At 41.4% G+C, this 24,578-nt stretch overlaps 1 protein-coding gene across 4 annotated transcripts in view; it reads left to right on the top strand.

Annotated features, from left to right (window-relative positions):
- The first annotated feature begins 3,561 nt into the window (after window positions 1-3,561).
- LOC144471397 (matrix metalloproteinase-14-like) overlaps window positions 3,562-24,578 on the top strand; it is a 38,263-nt gene continuing 17,246 nt past the window's right edge. For all 4 annotated transcript variants that reach the window (XM_078183383.1, XM_078183381.1, XM_078183384.1 and 1 more), the window contains exon 1: window positions 3,562-4,341. In XM_078183383.1, coding sequence (XP_078039509.1) covers window positions 4,213-4,341 — 129 coding nt within the window. In that variant the 5' untranslated portion in view covers window positions 3,562-4,212. The remainder of the gene's footprint in view (window positions 4,342-24,578) is intronic.

Raw genomic sequence — 24,578 nt, 5'->3', positions numbered from 1 at the left:
GAGAGAAAATAATTGGCTGATTCATTCATCGTAAGGTGAATCAACGATGAATACCGGACACGGAAACCCCGCCAAAATCAAGTTTCTCAATGACGCGTGATAAAAGGATAAGATCCATCCGCTTTCCTTCATCGCTCAAATTGCAATCGTTCACGAAGTTTCGCAGTTCAATAACCTGTCGCGTTAACAATAACCCTCCACGATGACGAATTACTCGAAATGAACAACGTGCTTTAAACCAGTGAGTAAAGAACCCGTGCAATCTTTTTTTATTATTTTTTATCTCAATCGTAAAATACGGGTAAACAAAACTTAATCTATGTCAGTCAACTGTTTTCTCAAACAGGGAAAAATATAAAGAACGTTAAATCTATATAAATATACGAAGGTAAGCTTTCAAGGTATTGTATTAAATTCTGTTTATTTTTACAGTGATTTTTTCCAATCTACTCAGTACCTTTGATTTGAATGCAATTACTACGGTTATACTTTATCCGGGACTTACTGAAATCTCGTGATTAATTAGAGAAGTGTCAATAAAAATTCTATTCAAGCTGCACGGACCGACAATTACCAAAGATATTGTTTCCTAATCCTTCGACATGAGTAATTCCAAGATAGTCTATAAAAGCGTGATAAGAAATTTACTCGTAGCTCGTAAACCGACGCGCGACTTAGTCAACTATTTAGCGCGTCATTTGTTGCGACTATCAAATAATAATTTTGACGTACTTCCTCTCTACGCATTTCAACGTCTGTTTCATTTTTTTCTTTTATCCTCATCGATCGCGGTTATCCGGACGACGCGCGTTTCCGTGTCGCACAATGGCGGGGCCCGTACACCCATTGTCCGGGTTCTTTTGATTCGCGACACGCGAAAGAAAATGGTAGCTCGCCTTACAATCCTATCGGCGGTTTTCGTCGTTCGCTTATCGGGGCAGAGCGATTAATGATTGCCACGGGAGATTTTATGGATCGCGGCAAAACACCGATTCTTTTTGTTCCCTCCACGTGGCGGCATTGATTGTGCTTTCGGAACTGTGCGCGCTTGCATCAAGAGCTGATTTCGCGAACAATGCGATCATGTTCTGTCGTTAAAAATACGAATATATATATACGTTAAATGCTGTTGCGTGATTTTTACTCGGGTTTCCAAATGTAGAGACATTAAACAAAATCACACTTGAAACATTTGGCTTGTTTGTTCTTCATACTTTGGAACTTTCAGTCTATATTTTAATTAAACAAAATTGCAAACATGGATGTTTACGATATTATCAGATTAGCTGTAAGAAATTAGATATAAAATCACATTTGCTGCAAAAGAACTAGAGGAATTAAATAATCCTGCACCGTGTGCATTTATTTGCCTAGAATGGCCCACCGAAATTAGAATTTATAATTTACTGGATTTGGCTAAATCTGCCAAGAATTTAATGCGGTCGTAATTCATTTTTTGACTCGCAAAAACAACGTAGTATCGTTTAATTCCAGTTTCGCGAGGCTCTCTCGTCCGCGAAAGTATGAATTCGCATAGACTTCCGCGGTCCGGTAATGACATTTTTGAAGGGTATTAATCCCAAGATCCGCGGCTCCAACGCGAAAGAAAAAATGCTTGTTTTGAAAACTGCATCTGGCCATTCAGCGAGTACCTTGGCCGTACGTTGCCATGAATAAATGATTTAGCGCAGCCGAAATAGTCGAATGTCTCTGAAAATAGTATTGTACCTCTGACGTAAACTATATTGTTTACCTGCCCCTTTTGTTTTGTTTCTTCATGGTGCTTTGCAGCGGGTCGAAAGGTCGTGGAAAAATTTCCATATTTTACGAAAAATAAGTTCGACATTCTACTATCAGCATTAATTAAAAGCTGCGGAACTTTCAGGGGACGTGACGAGACTGCTGATAATTATAGCGTATTAATATTAACAATTTCGTTTTATAGAATGTACAATAAATATAAATAAAAGAATATTGTAATATAAACAGTGTGTTATATACTTCGCTGTAACATGCACTTTTAATTTAATAAAAACTCTTACATCAACAATATGATAAGTTTCTTAACTTTCGCTAATAAATGTATGCAATAGAATAATTGCTATTTCGCAAACAAAAATATTGCGAGGCATTTGAATCAAGTCGTTAGATTCGGTGATAGAGAAAATCGTTTGCTTAAAAATTCAAGAGCTGCCGGCGACACCGACAATGTTTCGATCGAGCATGCATTTCGCAGTGATCAATTTTCATTCTCGCTTTGCTCGGCTCCGGCAGGCAACACTATCGATTCAACAGAGTTATTATCCTTCCACTATTCTAATCGAATCACACCGCTGCAAGGATATTTCCTAGCCACTCCTACATATTCCTAGCGACCAGCGACTTGTAGTCGGAGCACGTGTTCGCAATGTTACGCAGGTGTCCTGCGCCGATGCTTAAAACGGTGTCATCCCTCTTCGTTCAGTCCAATACGTACTCACGAATTTGATTCGACTGTTTCCCATACTTCTCTGCCTTGCAACTGCTAATTCGAACTCTCTATAAACGACAAACCGTGTTAGAAACCTTGTTACACTTCATCCTTGACACACTTAATGCTATAAACTGTCTGGAAGATCACTTTCAACTTTCATTCATCTCTATTGCAATTTTGGTAGCTGATTCCTATGGAACGTTCGCTTTCAATAGATTCTACCGATCAATTGTAGTCAGATCCCTTTATTATCGAGACTCGAAACGAGAACTATAGAATTCTATCTTTATCCTATACCCGCACGTGAAAGATTAGAGGTCTGACAGCTAGAGACTTTCTATAGTTGTTTTGCAAGTTTCAATGCTATAGCACTTAGGGGTCAAGTCTGTACATAGCTTCAGAGTATGTTTTTTTTCTATGATTACCACATTTTACCTGAACTTGGGATTCTAGTTGCTAGAAGAACGTTGTAAATAGTTAATCTTGCTTTGGTGAGTCCACGAGTTGTCAATTGTCGATAACAAAGCATATCAATGTTTCATTATCATCTAAAATCTTTAACATAGTTACGACAATTGTTATGAACTCTTTAAAATTATAAAATAAAATGTAAAAATTACCGAGTATTTAAAATTGCAACAAAATACCAAAAAATCCATGAGATTCATTGACAAGACTTTACTTCCTCACCTAAAGCTGATCTCCAAAGCCAAAACATAACGAAGTACCAATAAAACCATAATCAGCCCTTCAAGGTAACCAAACCTCCGGCAAAACCCAAAAGAAAAGAAACCCAGCAAGTATCAGAACGCCAATCATCTTCAACAACTACTGCCACAGTCAATCCTAGCACCCTAATCCCTATGCATCATCCACGCGGCGACCCACGCAATTCCCCTAATCTCGACGTCTTAATCCTGGCTGCCCTATCCGGGAAATAGATTCGCGGTTCCCGATGCCAGAGTTCCAGGAGGCTCTCGGTCGCACAGCATTGTGTTGGTCGCGTCGCGTTGATGGTGGTAGTAGGCTCGCGGCGTGGTGGGAGGCCTCGATAAAAGTCAGTGGCAGACTGATTGTAATTCAGAGTGGCGGTAGACACCGGTACCAGTTCGCCGTGCGGCCGTGCGCTTCTTTGCTCCGCGCGTCTCTTCTCTTCCGTTGTCCTTTGCCCGTGCTTCGGACAAAGTAACCAGGAGACAGTTGGCTAGAAGCTAGGTACCCTGAAGCAAGGTAGCCCGAAGCTAAGCCCAGCCGGAGCTAGGTGGCTCGTGAGAAGACCCCGTCAAGTCTTTTGGTAGTCCTCGCGTCAACGAGGAGACCGAACGAGCCGTGCGTGGCCGTCGACGACGTACGAGGAGAAAGACGCGTGCCGAAGGAATCGGTGGCCAGCGGAATCGATAGTGTCGTGGCAACCACGTCTCAGACTGACCCTGCCGCGCGACCAACGCTGACTACACCTGGCCACGACCGCCACCAGGTGGTCAGTTCGAGCCGCGTACCCCACGAGGCACACCGCCTTAGTCCGCGAAAACGCGCGAGCTGCCCGCGAGCAGAACCGGTCTCCGCTCGCGAGAGGATCGAGAGGACAACCGGTGTCCTGCGAGCCTACGGTAACACGTGTGTCAGTGGTCCCGCGTTCTTGTGACAACAGAGCCGACCGGTCAACGGTGACACCTAGTCTTCGAGGTGACGATCAGAGAGGTTCACGGTTCGGTTTGAAGCTATTGTTGATCCGGAAGATGAGGACCAAGTGGAACTGTCTCCGGCCTGGGAGGTGTACCGGAAGTGTCCTCCTGGCGGTGGTTCTTGTCATCGTTGCAGTTGAGGCTGATGAGGCCAGTCCGGAGATCTCGCAGACCGCTGCGATGGTAAGTCTGCTTTCTGGGGATCCGATTTCAGTCTTTGGAAATTGAACTGTATAGAAACCTGGTTTCTGATAGGAGGCACGGGCAATATGTTTCACTAAATGATCTTAGGGCTTAAGAAACTAGAACTAATAGCAGACACAAATGATAGTAAGAAGCTTTTTGATACACTATTTCGGTAGATGTCACTTCTCATATGACCGAGATCTATCTAGTACGAGCTGGAACTTGTTGAAGTATTTATTTTGATAGGCTCGTCTTGTTGGTTGATGGTTAACAGACAATGTGCGGGTTGGTGTTCTTCGAAGTACACTGGAGGTCTTAGAGATTGCATTATCGAAGTTTGAGATTGTAGCTTTCTGGAATCGTACTGATTACCAACGTCGATTACAGCTGTTTGACGAATTTAGATGGTTGTTCTTGATGCTCTAATGCTGATCGATTTAGAGATTCATAAACATTAGCTGCAGAATAATTGCTTAGAGTATTATCAAATACATTTGGTTTGATTTGGGTTGCAAATTTACTGCAATTGTACAACAGACTGGATTGACATAAAGATTTATGAAGCTTTCACACAAATCTTTGATTTAGCGTTACTGATCAATCTGGGAAAAAATGCATAGCAAAATTACAATCTGCTCGCGCTAAACAACTTACATCACCAGTTATTGCCGTATTATATTTGAAAATTTTAAGCATTTAAAAAAACCTAAAGTCATTCAAATTAATTCCTAAGCGATTCAGATTGTAACAAAGATTGAAACAAGCGACGAAAAGTATTCCCACTGTCTCTGCCCCGGAGAAGGGCGCGTCGTGCCGGTGTCGCGCGCGTTTCAACAAGTAGAATAAGTCGAACAAGTACTCCAAGGATTCCAAAGCAGTAGAACGAGTCTATTGGGCAGCGCTGATCTTAAAACGAATAGCAGAAACTGTGTGGCAGCCGTTGCCAGTTCTTAGAAGGCACGATGCAACTTTGCCGAGGGCTCAAGAGGGTTCTGAAGAGAACGGATAGCTTGAGCAAACTGTTTTCTATTAAAGTTTCAAACGGATAGCTTGGAAGTGGCCTGAAACCAAATATTCTCTAAAACAAAGCTGATGTACTCTAAACTTTCTTTATCTCAAACAAATTTATAAATCATGCAAAATTAATCAAATTCAGGGGCTCTGTGGAGAATGTAATTATATGAAAATGTTCTGTTTTTTAATAGTAAAATCAATGTGTTTTCTAAAAGCTCCACTCTAAGTTTAATTTCTAAGGAAGTTATTTATCAAATGATGATAGAGAACTTTTCTACAGTCTTTAGTCTCTCCAAGAAACATTAAAAAGATACAATGTATTAATTCTCCATTAGGATAGAAATTGTACAAATTCGTAAAAAAAAATAGAGGACAGTTTATTAATTTCCGATTTATCCTTTCGGTTCTTCATTCAGCCGTTTTATAAAGAAAGGAAGTGACGATAGCAACTTCCTAAAAACTGTCGACTCTGTCTCTTAGCATCGTTAAAATGTCCTTTGTGACAACGTGACAATGAATGTCTCAACATCGGCGAACAGCGAACGAAATCGAGGATTTCGAAAAGCAGGTCGAACCGCGTGGGGATCCACGATCGATTCTGTTTCTTTAGGGAACTTCTCCGTGACAAATCGTGCGACAATGGCCGCAGCTGTAGCGGAGCCCGCGTTGCGCAATCGCGGAGCGTTCAGGCGCGTTTTCACGCGGGTTCCGAGAAAATCATGCGGCGGGAGCGCAACAAGTTCCCCGGAGAGACTGCGCAGAGAGGAAAATACCTGCAATACAGCCGGGGAAAAATTGATTCGCGCGAAATCCATCCCGCCGCGCCGTTTTCTGCAGTGTGTCATAGGCGTGCGCTGCGTGAGTAATAGCCGCGCGTCGAATCTACGTGGTCTTTTGACAGCGCGAATAACATTCCAATGGAAACGTTTATCTCTATGACACTGATACACAGATTACGATGGATACCGAGCTATCTTTGGAGCGACTCGCGGCGCGACTCGCATTGATTCCGTTCGATCGGTTTTCCCATTTCGTTGATTCCCCACCGGAAATGGAGAAACGACCCTTTGTTCGGTATCCTTGCACTACTTCGCTGTGTCGGATACACTATTTCCTTTATCGATCGGTGTCCGTGGATCTTTGGAATCTGTATCTTTTTCCAAACCATAGTATACAGATATTTATTTACAGCAGTAATCGGATTTAATTATTAGAATATGTCAAGCAGTTTTAACACTTTCACGTCGATTACTTTTTCAACACTCTTACCACTTGCTTAATAAAATTAGGAAATTACAACGAACTGATGCTAAAATTAATTTTTAGGAATTCTATTTTAAATATTTATATTTTTAATAATGTAATTATGATACTGTTCTTTATTAGTGTAATTATGTTGCAGTTTTTTAATAATGTCATTATGATATACTTTATTAGCATCGTAAATAAGATACATTTTCTTGATAATATAATTATGACTCATTTTTCTAAAATACTGCGCTGTATCGATTTTTACAATTCAAATATTTAACAAAGACACGTGTACGTGACAACGGCCGTCAAAGTGTTGATAATCAACGAAACTATTAATATTGTGCAATGTTTGTCTTAATTCATTGTTGCAAATTATCGAGGAATTGAAACGAATCATTTTTGAAAGTTTTGAAGATTAAATTATCCGGTGGAAGCGACATTTGCGACGAACATAAAAAACGTTGGAATATCAGCAGTGTTATTTAGAAGTCTTGCTGCTCGACGCGTTCTGACCTCACGTAATTTCGTGTCGCGATACGCTGCGACGGAAAATAACCGAAAGCAATTTCCTTCCGTCATTTTTCTGAGTTAATCCCAGCTTCAACGAGGAACTCGAACATCGCATTAGCGTGTTTGCTCGGATTAACATTGTATACCCAGTGAGTTTTGAGCAGGTGTCGTAAGGAAACAGAACGCATCGAGCATCGAATGTGATTTTGCAATTAAAGTAGTCCGAATAACTCCGGAACACCGCTGGAACACAGATTATCTTATCAAGTATTGTGAAAAATGACTCAAATATTGACTACTTCGCGCCTCGATATTAACAACATTCGATCTCTTTCTAAAAAAACGTCTCGCAGAATGGCAGCTCTATCTGAAATTTGTTTCATCGACGAAATCGTGTCGTGTACGTGCTACTTGAGACAAAGTGGAAGCGAATGTTTATGATCAGACTCGATTGCAATTTTAAACGAGCTGAGTTTGCCGTGACTTCACTGTCCCCCACGAATTATTCCTTAATTCCCTGTGGCTTTTCCACGAACAACGCTGTCACACAAAGTCTTTCTGCGGCCAGGCTATTTTAAGCAGAAGTAGAAATGGCTCTTCATGGTCAGACCTCCTTCTTTTCATTTTAACGATCTACCTAAAATGTTTCCTCTCGATTCACAGAAATGTGTCGCGACAGTAGAGTTCGGAGTTTGCGATCAGGCGAGAGAAAAATCTACATCCGTATATTCAAAGCACGAAGTTCCAATCGTAATATTAATACTGTTGGATTTCTTTCGATTTCAAAGATCTAATATTTATAAATATTCTAGTTCTGAAATATTCTGACGCTGCTATTATTTGCCATTTGTTTGATTTCAAAATATGGAACATCTTGAACCGAAAGCACCAAGTAACGTGCAGTAGAATCAGCGATTCATGGTCAGACCACCCACGAGTAGAAGGAACGAGTTATCTTCTTAGCTGCGCTGTTTGACATTAAAAATGCACAATAATTTACAATCTCTCCTGAACTTAAACTTTCTGAATTACTAATAATGAATAACAAATGATACACAACTTTTCAATATTTATAGGAAATTTACCTCAATTATTTACGTAAAAAACGATTTTACTTTTAGAATACTTTAATCAAATAATTCTTGTTTCTCGTTTCCCAACGACAGCAACAAGAATTGCAAAGTCACCGAATAATTTGCCTTTTCCATCTCGGAATTCCGCGTTCGGAAACAAAGTCGCTTTTCCTCGTCGCGGAAATCGAGATCAACGATACCCCGGGACTGCAACTGCGGGAATTTCAAGTTCGTTTCGAGCCGGCGAGTTCCAATGAATCGAAGGTCGGGGAACGAGTCACCCGCGTGTACCTGAACTTTGTCAGCGAAGGTTCGAAGTGACGTCACATCGGCCAACCTTATGTCATTACGTAGGAAACCGGTCTCGGTATTTCTGCGACATACTCCTGCATGTACGCACGCTCGTGCATACCTCTTATGCTACGTCGATTTAAAATTACCGGGTGTTGCATTCTTTTCGTCGATGATCGCTGTCTAATCTCCATCTCGATCTCCACGGCGGCACACTGCCGGTTTCGTTCACATAATTCGTTAGACACGACTAAACAACAGGCTGACGGATTTCAATGATAGCGCACAATAGGACTTTGTTATCTTTTATTTATTAGAGTTGCATACGTTCTGTAAATTGTCGTTCATCACGTGAGATACTTCCTAGTTTTTTCTCGTTAATTATCTTTAAAACCGCAAAAGTTCTCCTCTATTTATGATGTTTCAATCTTTAATTTGAATATGATGTTTTAATGAAATGGATTTCATCTTTGTTTTTATTTCTAAGAATCATACGAGTCGAAGTCTATAAGAGGTGATTATTTAACTAAAATTCCGTAAAACAGTCAGATGTTCCTCGTAAGATTTCTACAAGTTGTACAATTAGAAGAAATTGTTAAAATTTTCCCGAGACAATAGAAGTACCCAATCATCGTCGACTTAAGCACGATTAAAAATCCATAAGTCCTCGCTTGAAATTTTATTTCATTTTCTGCCGGTACGAAACGTTATCACAAAAATTCTGTGTGCGCTGAATAATAGTGTGACTCTCGGTGTAATTACCTGCGCAAACGACGACGATCGTCTAGATCGCGGCGACCGATTTCGTCTGCTCCGGTTAGGCAATCTCGGCGCACGATAACGCGGTAATTATCTGCGCAGGTAAACACCAACGCGGAGCAGCTTTATCTCCAAGGTTCGCGGCCCGTGGAAATCGTAACAAACATCACACCCTTCGTTACACTTCTCGAAATCGACCCATCGGACGAAATTAGGCATTATTATAATATCAAATTATTTCTAAATTTAATATTATTATAATATTAAAGTATTCCTAAATTTAATATTACTATAGTATTAAATTATTGGACATTATTACGATATTAAATTATTCGTATAGAAATTATAAAATTATTCACAGAGAAATTCGTTTCCGTCTTGTACGGTCTGTTTTCCGTGGATAAATTCTTATTCAATCGAATGTTTATTCGATACTATCGACTTTTTATTCGTCAGTCTCTATCTCTTATCCGTCATCCGAAAAAAAAAATGTTGCCCAACTCTACCTCCGGCTACAAAACCATGAAAGCAGTATTAAGACAGCATTACGCCGATTTCGTTGGTGAAAACAAGGAACCGAGGAAATTACACCGCAGTTTGTATTCCAAGAGAGGATTTTACAAAATACTGATGGTCTCGGCGCGGTTAAACTATGGCGTGCTAGGGAAACTAGGCTAAACGCTCGTTGCAAGTAGTAAAAGTCGGGAACGTGGGCAGTAGAATTGTACTTGCTTCAATCAGACCGATTCCTGCGAGCTCGTGTTCTCGGCTGTCTCGTTGAGGGATTAATTGCGTGCCAAGCGCTGTCCTTTGCACGCATCGATTCGTTCTTCTCGCCGAATAAACAAGTTAAACATTCCAATTTTTAATCATTTTCTGTGATGGTAAAAACCAGAATCGATTACATCGCTTTCTTCAATGTCGCAGGAACAATAAAATTTTCGCTTCTAAGAAAAAAACTTTTTTTTTCTTCGATTAATAAATGGTATTATAATACCATTTATATTAATTAATAATAATTTTCTTCGACTAAGATAATTCAAGGATCAGATAGCATGCCTAAGGTCTCATCATTACGAGAAACCTGATCGATTATTCAGAGAGACATAGACGAGCTGTGTTAATGTATTCAGCAATTATTATGATCTTGTTCGACGACAATGTAATCGTGATAGGCCGGTCAGCGTGTAGCGTAATACTTTGTCAAAGCCATCTCGCTCGTAATTGACAGGAATTTATGGTCCTGGCAGTTCGCCAACTGAAACAACGAGCGGGACGATCGTGTACCCTTTCAACGTCGCCGCTACGTGCTCTAATAAAAGTTCAGGAACGACAGGTGTGGGCTTAACGAGCGGTGTTATTAATCAAGCAGGCGTTGATTATGCAAAATCGGTGGTACGCTAAACCGGCGACCGTTACGTTCCCCCATTCATATGACAACGTAATTGTACGAGGGAAAATGTACAAAATATTGCAAACATCCGAGGAGAAATGAAGAGCAATTCAATAATATTTGTCACTGTCTAAGTAACAAATATCGTTCCAATCAGACAGATCTTTTTGATAGACCTAATAGAAGAATAATGAGTGAAGGAAATATGAGTATAAAGTTACATAAATAAAGAGAGGAAATTAGAATAGATCATTTATATAATGAAAAAGAATTCATAAAATATGTAGAATGCATTAAAAGAGTAGAATGAGTAAAAAGGGTAATATGAGCAGGAAGAGTGAAATGAGTAAAAATGGTAAAATGAGTAAAGAAAGTAGAATGAGTAAAGAGAATAAAATGAGGAAAAAGAGTGAAATGAGTAAAAATAGTAAAATGAGTAACAAGAGTAGGATGAGTAAAAAGAATAGAATGAGTAAAAAGAGTAGAATGAGAAAAAAGAATAAAATGAGTAAAAAGAGTGAAATGAGTAAAAATAGTAAAATGAGTAAAAAGAGTAGGCTGAGTAAAAAGAATAAAATGGGTAAAAAGAGTAAAACGAGTCAAATAAGTAAAAAGAGTAGTATAAGCAAGAACAATAAAAAGAGTAGGGATCTAATTCGTCCCAGCCCACAGCCGAGCGAAGAAAATCCGCTACCACCGACTTCTGTGTCGCCTCCACTAGGAATTCACGGCACTCCGTCTCGTGTGACTGAACTATCATCAAATCGGTAATTTAGAAGCCCCGATCCGCACGATCGTCGCCGAGGACGGAGACGAAATCGTTTAAAATCAGTATTTTCAAAGGCGTCGCTAATTGAAACCGTGGTCGTTCCGACGAGATCTCGTCCGAGGGGAGAATACCTTTCTCACACACGCCCGAAGGAGATGAATGCCAAGCAGGACACAGTGGATACGTAAAGGAGCGAACGTTCGCCGGATCGAGCGACGATGAGAATATCTATTGGCCGATCGTTAATATTCCGATGACGGCCGATCCGTGTCCCGACTGCGGATCGGCCGCCACGAAGGCCAACATTCGCGATCGCGCCACGCGTGTATTTCCGTGTCGAGGCACATACATTATTTACCATTTCCTAGTATGATACTCCAGGCGAGAAGAAAGAGACGAGACGGCGATACGACGGGGCTTCTTTGGCACCGTGCCCGGTCGGCGGCTGAATTCTTCCCTCCTTCTCGCGAAAACCGCCGCCGGGACAAAGCGGGCAGCATCACTTTCGTCGATTTTTCCTGCAACGTTCTCCGCAACATGCGCCGCGAAAGAAACTCGAGACTCCTCCGTTGGATACCTGAATGCTTCTTCGTGCATCGAAGACCTATAGTCACGGTTTACTTAGGATCGCACTTTTTGGTCCTGCGATCGCAGAGTGGCGGACTGTTGCTTGGAATTGACACTTTTCTGTTTGACGAGACGCCATCGATGGATTTACAACTGGCTGGTATAGTGAAAAACAAGAAGAGGCAATGGAGAAACTTGAGAACTTGTTTCTCTCGGTGTAGACACTGGATGAACAAAGAAATTCCATCGCTTTATGACTTCGAAAATTGACACATTCTTCACACGTGCAACGATAGTAACAAAAGGCGAACAGAGTGGATCACAGCAGAATCTGATTAATAATCGACAATTATGACTCGTAAATTACTATAAATTACTACAAATTAGTTACAATAACTAACGGGTTATGGCCTTTAATTATTGATCAGATTATTTATTACCCAACTCTGATGGCTAGTGGCGAAATTATTGAATACAATGATGAACACAAATCGATGGAAAAAGGGTCGGTAAATGTTCCAGTGATAACCGCTATACAAATAATAAAACCCCATCATTTTGCCTCGGGTTATAGAACAAACGTTTCGAAAGCGAACAAAGGCGGCTCGACAAAGAGCCCGACGGTGGGCGAGGACGTCTAGCGAGTGCATCTTCGCCTAAACTCGGACGCGTTCCTGACGTCAGGCCGTGTCAACATCGTGTCAGACAAACACGGTCTGACATTTCACCGGGCACGAGACGGACGCATTTGCGCAACGGAACGATTACGGTTCCGCGGCTAGTTAGTCGTTCGCCGCACGTCCAGTAATGATCAAGTGCGATTAGTAATTGTAATAAGCCCTGGCCGAGAGCTCGCGCTGCTATCTTCGCATCGGCAAGTATCTTCCGCGAAGCCTGATAAGACGCGGAAGATACGATCCGTGACGTAGCAGGTGCATTTTCAACTATGTCGAACCGTTTCCGATTCCAGGGAACTGATTTTATCGGGCACTTCAAATATTTGTTGCGAGACCGAAGGCTACCGACTTCCGTCCCGCGAATTCTATAACGTCGAACGCATAAAAAGGCGCGCAGGTGCTCGCAATCGCAACTGCGGTAAGAGCTGTAATTACGAAAAAAGTATCGAGTCATTTTTATTAATTGTTGATCTCTGATTCGAAAATTGTGCGAATCGTTTACTTCGTATTTACAGATCTTAACAACTTCTGAATACATTTTGATGATCTTAAAAAATTCTCGAATAGTTTTCATTGCTCTTGAAACTCGTTCAATCTACTCTCTATATTATTCTAAATACTCTGACCACTTTTTTTTTAATCTTGAGAATCTCAGTTGATTTTTTTTTCTTCTCGAAAAACGTCGATTTCAATCACCTCTGAGTCAATTCTAATCGACTCTAAAAATCACGAACTGTTTATTCATGCCGAGCACCCACGTGTTCATAATCATCGACTTTACGATCCACTGTCTTCGCTCGCCAAACGATTCTAATGATTCCATTCTATTCGTTTCCGTACCAAACAACGATTCAAAGCAGCACGATCGATGCGGCGCCCGTTCGACCGATGTAACACGATGTATCTCTAATGATGTCACCCCTAACACTTCCGATAACCCTGATTTGAATGTTGGCATTGCCGGACAATGCAGAAACGCGGCGTCCGTCTTATCGGGCGAAAGAAAGAGCCAGTCTCTCGATACTACGGATTTGGATCGCTCCGCTCCGTCCGAATACGATTGCGCCTTTTGCGAAGACACGCGCTTGTAAACAGAAGCTGTTCGAACAACTGCAGCAGATACATAATTAATTTCGTACTTGAAAGTCACCACTCGTCGCCGTCCGGCAGTCCTTGCGCCGTGACAATTAACTTTCAAAGTTACATTTAAATAAAATTAGCTGCTCGTTACGACCGTTGACGTTCCGTCCGATAATGGCGTTTCAAGTTTTAACATGCATGCGCATGTTTATTTGAGAGATATATTTGTTAAAAATATTATTTACTCGATTGTCATCGCTTGTCACGTTTATTTACTTAATTGTCATTACTTGTCATATTTATTTGTTTAAATCGTCATCGCAATGGCAAGAGGTCATAAGTAAAATATTATTGTATGTATAAAAAACTTATTATTTTCTTAAAATTTAAGAACGAACGGGACTTTCTGCAAGGACTTAGACCTAATATTTACAAAATATTTGCAAATGATAGAGAGATACTTGACCTCAATCCACGCTACTTTCTCGCGGCAATAGTAACACGCGAGACGTTGAATCAGCGGAGTTTTTTTTCGCGAACGCGGATGAATCACGCTATTAATTCTGTCATTTTTGGTGATGCATTGCGATACGCGTTCGCTCGCAGAAGGTCGCCAACCTCATGCTTCTAAATGATAAACAATACCGGAGAAGACGGAGACTAGTGGCAAAGTAGACGGTATCGCTTTTGTACGACGTATTTTGCAATTCTAAATGCAATGATTATTTGGTTATCGAGCAACCAGAGTGAGTCACGCGCTTCGAAACCATCATGTCGAGAGACTAGACGAAGCTTGTTCCACCTTTAAAATCGAATTTATAGAGCAAAATTTGCCGATTGTTGTCGAAATTACTCGTTACGTTGATTAAAGCAGACATTATTCCGCGTAGACTATTCCTTAATCGTACATCTGTTTCTTTGCGGGTAATTAACATTATCAGTCTTCGAGAAGGTCGCTCGGCAAATTTCAATTGTAAATTGCTGTTTAGAATGTTCCGAACTCGCTGTTTTTAAACGGTGAAATTTTGAAACGCGAGTAAATGAATAAGTTGATAAAACCTAATGGCACTCTATCGGTCACTGTGGAGATTACAGTATAATACAAATTATTTCTAATCACTTCCAATTAGTCTAGTTATTACGCCATCCACGGTCTATTAAACTTGCCAAGAAAAGAAATCATCTCTCGTTCCCGCGACGATTTTACACGATTTTTATCCAACGCAGAAGTCCTCATTAAAGCAATAAATCTCCAAGCTGTGCTTAATGTTCGTTCCGCAGAACCTATTAATCACAAGGGGCAGGGGGCTTGCGGAAGCCTTCTCGATCCGGGCAATAGTTAACCCACGCGGGTTCCTTATCCCGTGATCGGCACAGAATTCGTATAAACGTCTGGCCTCGCGAAATCACGACCGCCCCGCCGCGGCGAGATTCCTAGCGACTTTCCGCGCGATACATTTTAATTCCGCGCGGAAACTAGTCGGAGGGGGGGAGCTCACTCGTGAAATCTGTTATCTCGAAGGTGTTTCACGAACAGGTGCACGCAAGATTCTAAATTGGCCTCTTACCCGGGCCCGGGTCGGATAAGGTCAGTTAGGGTCAAGCACCTGGCCACCGCGGAAGACCGGCCACGAAAAAAGCCATCGGGTTATCACGATCCCGATTAATAACATTTAATTGATCGGACCAACACCGTCGTACCCGCGGTCACGTTGCACACTCGCGATTAGGGGCTAATTTTATGCTCGCCGATAGAGTAACATTGTTCGCGGAAGTGCACAAAGAAATTTCATAAAAATCGATCGTGGAAGATTGCAGATTTTTTGAGAGAAGAGTAATTATTAAAATAATGGCACGATTAAAATGGCTTGCACAAAATTACGGACACTTTTGGGAATGGGTATTTAATGGTATCTAATTTGCACTTATTAAATTATGAATTCGACACAAGCACATTTCTCGCACGAAAGTTTAGCGTGTAGCTAAAATACGAATATAAGCGTAATGTTAATTCTACGAAACGTTCACAAAGTTAAATAAAAATTGAGAATGTCGATATTTACATCTCGAACGAGTAATTTCAGTTATTGTATTACGAAAAGTGTATTTCTTCTTTGATTAAGCTGCGAACGCGAGTGCTAACGAAATTAAATTCTTCGCCGCATGAAACTCTCTGGTCGACGAAAGAGAGGATACGCGTCTGCTTATTATGCTCGCGCGGCCGTTACCAATGATTGGAAAAGCTTGTGTACAGGATCTTGTCTCCGATCGGAATCGAGAGTATCGAATCAAACTGGACAAGGTGTGGGAGAATCGTGTGGAGAATTACACGAAAGCGTCGATCGGCGTGGACGTTGTCGATGGCGGTTTACGTGGAAAAAAGCATCGGTACAAAGGGAATCGCGGGGCTATTAACGTGAAAATATATTGTGCGGCCGTACGGAGCCTACGGTTGACGATCGGGAGATAGCTTTTGTATTCAAGCGACGGCCGGAGGAAGATGCGAGGGCGTTGAATACTGATGCCGTGTGCGTCGACAAAGACCTCTTCAAGGTCGGGGTCGCTACTCGATACCTGTGCACCTTTTGCCTTTCCACGGCTGACAGATCCTTCCGTGCACTCGTTCTGCTGCACCGGTAAATCCGCTCCCGCGATCGCGATGCGCCAGACCATGAGATCAAAGATACCGGAGCAGACCAGAACGATTAATTAAACGTTTCTTCCTAATACATTACTTCGACGCACGGAGTTCATCCAAGGTATTTGCACAACTGGTTCTGTTGTTACTCAACTCTTATGTTTATAGTTGACAACATTGATAACACTGATACTGATAAAGAGAAGTGTGCTAGATGCTCGCGAGATTCGTCTTCTCCTCCGTATTGTAAATATTCAACGCTTATGTCTTGTAGATAATGATTTTGCTAAATTGGAGATGAATTCTTCGCGTCAGAGAGACTCTGTGGGCTTTTTTGAAACAGTTTCTGTATTTATGCAAATAATCGATCAAGCATTATCAAATTAAGTAACAAATTCTGAGAAAGGATTTTTCCAATGTTTATTAGTCACGATTCTTGAAATGTGGATAGTTGAAGCAAGATAAATACAGTATCACATAATTGAAATGTTCCATGACTTATTCGTCCAGAGAACTATACCTGGTAGGAACAAGTGGTGATTACGAGACTGTAGATAATTATAAAAATGAGTACTTCATTCACTCGCATTTATCATGAATGCATGAAACCAACAATCTGACGATTACTTTGTTGAATATAATTATATGTATCCCAGTACGAGACACGAACCACTGAAACTCGTAAAATTTTCAGTCGCGATACTATAGTAAGTGTCTAGAAGTGAAGTTAAGTATCAAGATACATATCAAGATAGATATCAAGATAAATACCACGATAAATCTCGAGATATGTATCATGGTAGTAAGGGTCGATTGAATCCTGTTTATAAATTTTTTAATAAATTATTTAGAAAGACTGTGATACCTCGATACAGTCTAATCCAGCTTCTTATGCCTTTTAGCTTAATACTTACCATAGCCTTGTGATTAAAAAAAAAATCATATTCAGCGGATGAAAATAGAGTTTCCTTAGCCAATGAAAAATCCGCAGCGAGTTTCATCGAGACAATACCAGGATAAAATGTGCCCGAGGACCTAGTTCCTAAGGCGGCCGGGCAAACATGGCGCGACATCAGATGACCGTGCATCATACCTTATGCATCCGGTAACCCTTAAGGCCGTGAGTCACGCTCGCAGCTCCGCACGAAACGCGAAACGAGCGTCGCTCGACCAGGTGTTTCGTGTCTCCTGAGAAACGCGACGGCAGAAGTCGGCTCTTGGACGACACATTTTTCGCCGTGCGTCTCGGACGTGTTACATTTCACTGGAAAGGCACGCTTCGCTCGTTATCGATTGATAACGCGCGCCGATAACGTTTTCCGCTGGCAAACAGACCCGGCTATCAGCCGTCATTTCACGCGGCTACGCTTATCGGGCCCGATCGCATTAGACGGCATTACGCGTGCCATGTTCGATCGACGCTCTAATGGAGTCGCGACAGTTTCATGGGATAATAGAGTGTTGACACGGGGTGGAACTTTTATTTCGGATTAGGGAGAAACGGCGGGAACGGTCTGGTCACGAATTGATTTAAGTGGGTAGGAATCCGCGGTAGGATCATTGGAGACTATGATAAAAGTTAAAATTTTCTAACGCTGAACCCATCGGTTAAATTAAATCTATTCCTCAACCTGTCTTCAAAAAACTCCACGTGCCCCAAATAGAAAATTGCGAGTGTCACGCGAAATAAAAGTAAACGGATCGATAGTCTAAATTTTCACTGGCACTGAAAATTGAAAAAAGAGTTTAGAAGGGAAGATCTGTTTTAGTTTTCAACAATTTAGAACTAATTTTTTTCAACGAGTTCGCAAACCGGCAGCGATTCGCGTGCACCGTGAACGCATAAAGATCAGAGTGAAATAATCGCAGATAAACCGTCGAGCGTCTCACTTCGCGGATATCTCGACGAAAATCGTGTTAGAGCTAGACGGAAACACAGCGGCGCGCGTGATCCCGCCGCGACATTTGAAAGCCGCGCGAATTTTCAGGATGCGCGGGATTTGCATTCCGCCGGAACCTTCGGCCTTTCGGGTGTCTCGTGGTATCTGCTAATCGTAAAGGTCGCTGGTTGATGCATCGGTCGACCCAGTTACCCGGTTCAGTCCGCCACTGCGCCGGCAGTGAATTCATCAAGCGATACCTACGCAGAAATTCTGCTAAAAATCGATCGGCTCGTCCGACTCGCAGACTCCGCTCGATAATAATCGGCTAACTGCTTTCACGACGACGGAGACACGCCGCACGCTATACACCGTAGCACAACGTCGACGATGAATACTTTAACGTCCACTTTGTACCCCGTTCCCACCTGAAACCCGCAATACCTTTATCTAGCAAAGAGATCGCGGAGATGTTTGGAATTCAAAGCACATCGTTATCGCCTCGCTGAAAATGTTTATGCTAATTTCTTACTTTTATTGACCGGCTTTAGGGCTTTTGGGTCAGGTGCTGGAACAACCTGTGGCTAGACCTTGCACTCAGTCGATACAGTGTGTATCGTGCTATAATTCTCTTCGATTATTCTCTGATAAAAACATACGCGACGTTTCTACGTAGCATTCTCGATGGATGGTTGGATAAGTTTCACCTAATCGTTTTTGTAATAAACGCGTCAATTCCGCAGTCCACTAATGGAATTTTGCATCGAAAAAACAAGATGGAACCCCGCGGGCTCTGATCCATTGTCGCACTTGATCGTTTCTGAAGACTTTTGTGCGCCACGAAAGCGAGCACCGTGTTGATGGAGCAATCTAGTTGTTCCGATTACGTGTACGCTAGTGTAACAATGGTTTCGGGGGCGGTTAAACGCGACAGATAAGATCATTACGAAACAGAAACAGAAAACCGTGCGACTGCGAGGCGACGCGGCGTGTGCTTGCTGGAAGCACGAAATCCGTGCGAGTTCGGATCCAGGTCATGGAAACCGTCCGTACGTCAGTTCCGATAACTCGTCCAATCAAAATGTCAACTTTTCGACAGGTGAACGCGATACGGCCGTGGATCCCGTCGATTTTATGCAACCATGAGTCAGGACAGGTGATAGTCGAGCTTGCTATTTGCCTATTGCATCATTCCCGTTATCGGGTGCGAGCTTTTGATAAATATAGAGACGTAATAATTTCCTTTAGACCGAACCGATTCGTCGCACTGAACTATAAGGTACAATTAAATCGGCTTAAATTTTAGTACCGGCAATGAAATTAAGCTAAATTGCGATGTAAGAATTCGAGGTAAATGACGAACACGAACTTCGACATCGAAATCGAAAATGTAGGGATACGCGGAATTTATGAAACATTATATGGTAACAGTGAACTTGACAATGTAACTACTGACGCAGGATACTAGACTCGTAAAATGTTGAAACAGTCAGAGCATAGGATTTTTATTGTTTTACATTTCTAGATATTTTGTTATCAAGTGAGTCATTAGTTTTGTTATAACCAGGCTCCGTGTGTTTTGGTATTACAGTATATCCTGTTAGATTATTGCAACATTTGTACGATAGCCTTTTGTTGGGAACTAAATAGAATAAAACTGGTGTAACATAGAAAATAATTATCTTGCATCGGTTGGATAAAATCTTGTGAATAAAAGCTTCAACAATTATATTACCGGGGTTTCGACTGAAGCACATTGTTCCCTCTTTTTATAATAATATGTTTTGTGATAATAAATATGGGAAGACAGTGTGGAAAGTTACTGAAAAGTATATCGTGTCCGCAGATCTTGTAGTTACATGGTCACCGAGTTGTAAAGTCAATTTCCCCGGACGAGAACAAGTGGTCGATTAGGCATGAAAGGCACAATTATAGTTGCACCTGCGACACGAATGCATCATTGATAAAATCGCGTCGAATTCTATTACTGCAACACCTTCTTCTCTTTCCTCCCTCTTTGTCTTACACTTTCTTCTTATCGCGAACCGAACGAAATCCATTAACTGTTCAAACGATCGTGACTCATCGGATAAATTGAAAGCAATACTGTACAATACACCTTAATCGCATTGTAAATTGTACTTGCGAATGCTGTATCATAGAGCAAACAAGGTATTCTGAGCAAAATCTTGCATCAAACTAAGTCTTCAATTGCCTGGAATTCATTTTACAATTGTTCAAATGATAGACATCCTTTTCGAAGAATTGTCGCATATATTCCTTCGTCATGCTGATACTAAACAAGTTAATTTTCTTTAAAGAAACCGATTAATTAAATAACAATATTTGTCATCAGTTAGCTGTTTAGGAAAAAGAAATAAAATATGAAAAAATCAAACATATAAAATATAATTATAATAATTTACACATTTTTAAATTAATTAATTTACACACACAGAGATTGCAACAGATAACTGGTTAAGAGAACCTTGATAATTTCGAGATTGTAATTTCAAAAGAAATTTTGAAATTTTAAATAATTTCATTAATATTAAATTAATCTAAATAAATTGGTCGCTTACAGATTAGATTACTATACTTTCTGTTGGTGTTCGATTATTAAAAGTCCTATTAGAAAACCGTCGGTAAATGAAGGTGTCAAATTGATTCGCGCCTGAACTGCGTTCAGCGAAGCGAGCGTCGCACGAGTACAGGAAGGATATCATCGATTTCCGGTTCCTCGGCGCTCCTGCCGGCCAGAAATTCCATCGCTATCGGCGTCTAAATTATGAAAATTCTCAAGGCCGGCACTTTAAGCCGCCGCGCCGGCATCGTGCCCCGTAATTTGAAATCGCATTATCGTTCGCGCGGCACGTTTCACGTTCGGCGGCGGCTCTCAAGGTAGCCGCGAACGTAAAACGTACCGTGCCCACGGCACAGTAATTACGTCAACGGCGACGATTATCGATTCAGTAAAATCCGCGAGGATTACGGGCCGGCGGAGTGAAAAAAAAAATATATTTTCCGTGCGGCTCGCGTGCCGCCCCTGCGATCCTCCCACGTGGAACACGCCAAATGGCGACAATCAAACGTCGCATCGAACCGCAATTAAACCGGACTGGCTGGAAAACGTGTGCAATCTTCTACCTAAAATACTATTTAAAATTGAAATATGAAAAAAAATGTACAGTTTACTAATTACAGAAAATCAAGAAATTCACGAACAGTCAAAGAACATCAAGAAATTGTTTAAATTCTTTATCCTTTTATTTCTTCTTCATTAAACTCTTGAAAAATATTGTTCTTTTATCCCCCAATGTACGTCAATCGTAGGAAGCAATTAAAAAATTTATGAAAATTAGACTGTGCATAACCTTTCGAAATCACTGGAAAAATGATCAGCATGTTTTCGACTAGTTCTGAAAATCTGGACAAAACGGTAGGCACGGAAGCAAAAAATCAATGATAAAAGGATTCGCAGAAGCGCTAGACAGGAAAATAGCCGACGACTGATAATCTTCTACGTACATATCAGAGAGGAGACGGTAGCAATTTCGTGAAAAACGCACGACCACGCACGTGCTGTTTTCTTTTTTCCTCGGACTCACGTGCGAGCCCGTGCCGGCATCTGCGGCATAATTGCGAGCTCGTCGCCCATGATTTTCCATTCCCGTGATTGATGCGTGTACGTGTGTGCGTTTCCTGTTTCGAGTGCGGTTTGAGACAGTGATCCGCGTACAGAATGTTTTCTTGCCGGCTCGTACGCGAGCGAAATTCAGAATGAATCGAAAGATTGATCGGATCGAGAGATCGATCGAATCGAGAGATTCATCACACCCACGATTCGTCACGTCGTCGCAGAATTCGCGATTCGTCATGACGTCCATTCAGCATACGTTCGTTGCTGTCCAAGGGAACTCGTAATTCAATTTGTACCTCGGCAGATACGCCAATGTCTCATGATTTTACGCTCTTGAAAATATTCGACACAAAAAAGACACAAAAAGAATTTTTCTATGGTATTTACAAGATTCTTATTATATTAGAGGATATAATAATTATTATAAAAATACGAAAGGAAGTAAAAATTTATTCGTAAAATTCAATGATGACTACACTAAGGTGGTAAATAAAATAACCATCTAGCTCACGGTCTGGGTCTTATAAAACTCACAACGCCATAGAAGGGTTTAGTAATCAAAATATCGTACATTTATGAATACACCACGGACACTATTTCAATTAAAGACACTAATTAAAATTATAGACAAATTAACGACACTATTACAAATTCACGATAGAAGTATGTACTAAAATTGTTAAAACAAAGGATGAAATTTCTAAGTTACTCCTACTTGTTGCCGCGGATACAGTCAATTCTCATTTTGCATACAGATCCGCAGTCTATTTATAAAATGCAGTGAAGTAGTTTGTTCAGTCGATGCAGGAACGAGTGAGCGCTAATATTTGTCATCGCTGAAAGCCCACGTGAACAATAGACGCAAACGAAAACGAAAGTAACGCTTACGACAATGCCAACGTCTCGGGTGTATTCAACTCATTAGAACGAAACAAGATTCGAACCGAGCCCCCCCGATGTCTCGAACGTCTGCATCTGCGTGGCAGAAATCGGTCAGTACCCGGAGGATTCTGATCTCCGAGCAAACCGGTTGGCAGCAGAATCCGTAACGTCACATCGTTAACTACGTATAAAATCAACTGAACACGTTTCCTCGCGATTTTCATCTCGCTGCGGACCTTCGTCAGCGGGATGATCCTCTTGCGAACGCCCACACGAGTCCGACCGACTTAAATCCGGATTGTTTCGCAAGACTTTGTGTTCCGTTTCGCGGCGTATCGCATCCGATGCACAAAAACTGGCGCTTGCAATACCAAATTGCCTGCATTGACTGCAAGATGCAGTATAATAGAATATATTGTTTAAAGGTTCTCCCTATTTTGAATTTCATTTGTACATTTTTCCCGTAAATATATAAAATCCGCCGTCTGCGACGAATAAAAAATTAAGTCTTTCACAAATTCCATAAACCATCTGCACCAAATACAAACGAAATATTAAACGGATTAACGAAAGATATCTGAAGATTTCGATTGAACATCATAAACAGCTACACCTGCAAATCCCTCGCGGAGAATTGCGAAAAGAGCTGTCCGTACAATTCGAAGTAAAGTGCCGGCATTTATTGCGACGTCTTAAGGCGTGACAAAACAAAATTCGGTGGAGGCACGTCAAATGAGCCATCGTTCTCGTTCTACGAATAACCGAGGAGATCCCAGGGTTCCGAGAGTCGATTTCGTTAATCGATTGGCTGCGTCACGATCGAAATCCCGAGGAAAAAAAAAGTAAGAACAGGTACTGGTTGGTGAGTCACCGTGTCACAGTTCTTTCGAGCGAATGGTGGCTGTTGCCGACGTTGTATGTCGATCTCTCCGTGTGCAGACACGTGTGTGTCGACGTGTTTCCAAATGTGTGTGTGTGTCGGCGCACACGTAGCGGTCCTGTTACGAGGGCGTCGAGGAAGCAGCGTCCATTCACGCGTGACACACGCTTGCTCGCGCGCGCGCGGTTACTACGCTTACGTTCATTCAGAAAAACCGTGGCTTTCCTGGAAGCCACGCCGCCGCTCGCCGAGATTACGAGATTTGCGAGACGCGGAAGCGTGGCGATTTGAATCATTGACACCGGATTAGTGTGGCTAACAGGTGTGATTCAGGGGACCGGGTTTTAGTCGCGTTTCCAGGGAAAATTCACGGTCAGTTCTAAGAAATACTCCGCGCACCGTATCTCTGATGAATTGGCAACAAAATATCAATCGAAATAATCACTTGTATAGCAAAACACGTTCTAACACATTCTGCAACATCAGATCAGAGTTAATAACTAGGCTGTAATGTTTATGCATTTCTTACCGAGATTTCTAAGTCAGAAACGAAATTATAAAGACGTGAAAGACTTTGAGAATGTTTTTATATTGGATTTATTAAAATTATTAAAAGAGGAAAAACATTTTTATCTGACTAAAGTTACTTTTTTTATTGATTATATGGAGCTTCAAAATTTTGTTTGGAAATTCTTTTTGAGATCATCGAAAAAGTCAAGATATGATTATTCTACACCGTTCTATCAGGCTTCGGATCAAAAGCGAACCGTCATTGCAGTCATCAAAGATACGTCACGTGTAGTTTCGTAATCACACTTCCACCTCACGGATGTGTGTTTAGGGTGTGGGTGTAGTGTGTAAGCTCGATGCAGATTTTGCATTTGCCTGGAATGAGTATAGGCAGCTTGTTTTACAATGTCCGCATCT

The sequence above is a fragment of the Augochlora pura genome, chromosome 6 (assembly GCF_028453695.1).
Source record: "Augochlora pura isolate Apur16 chromosome 6, APUR_v2.2.1, whole genome shotgun sequence".
Lineage (NCBI taxonomy): Eukaryota > Metazoa > Arthropoda > Insecta > Hymenoptera > Halictidae > Augochlora > Augochlora pura.
This window is presented reverse-complemented; position numbering and strand designations above follow the sequence as displayed.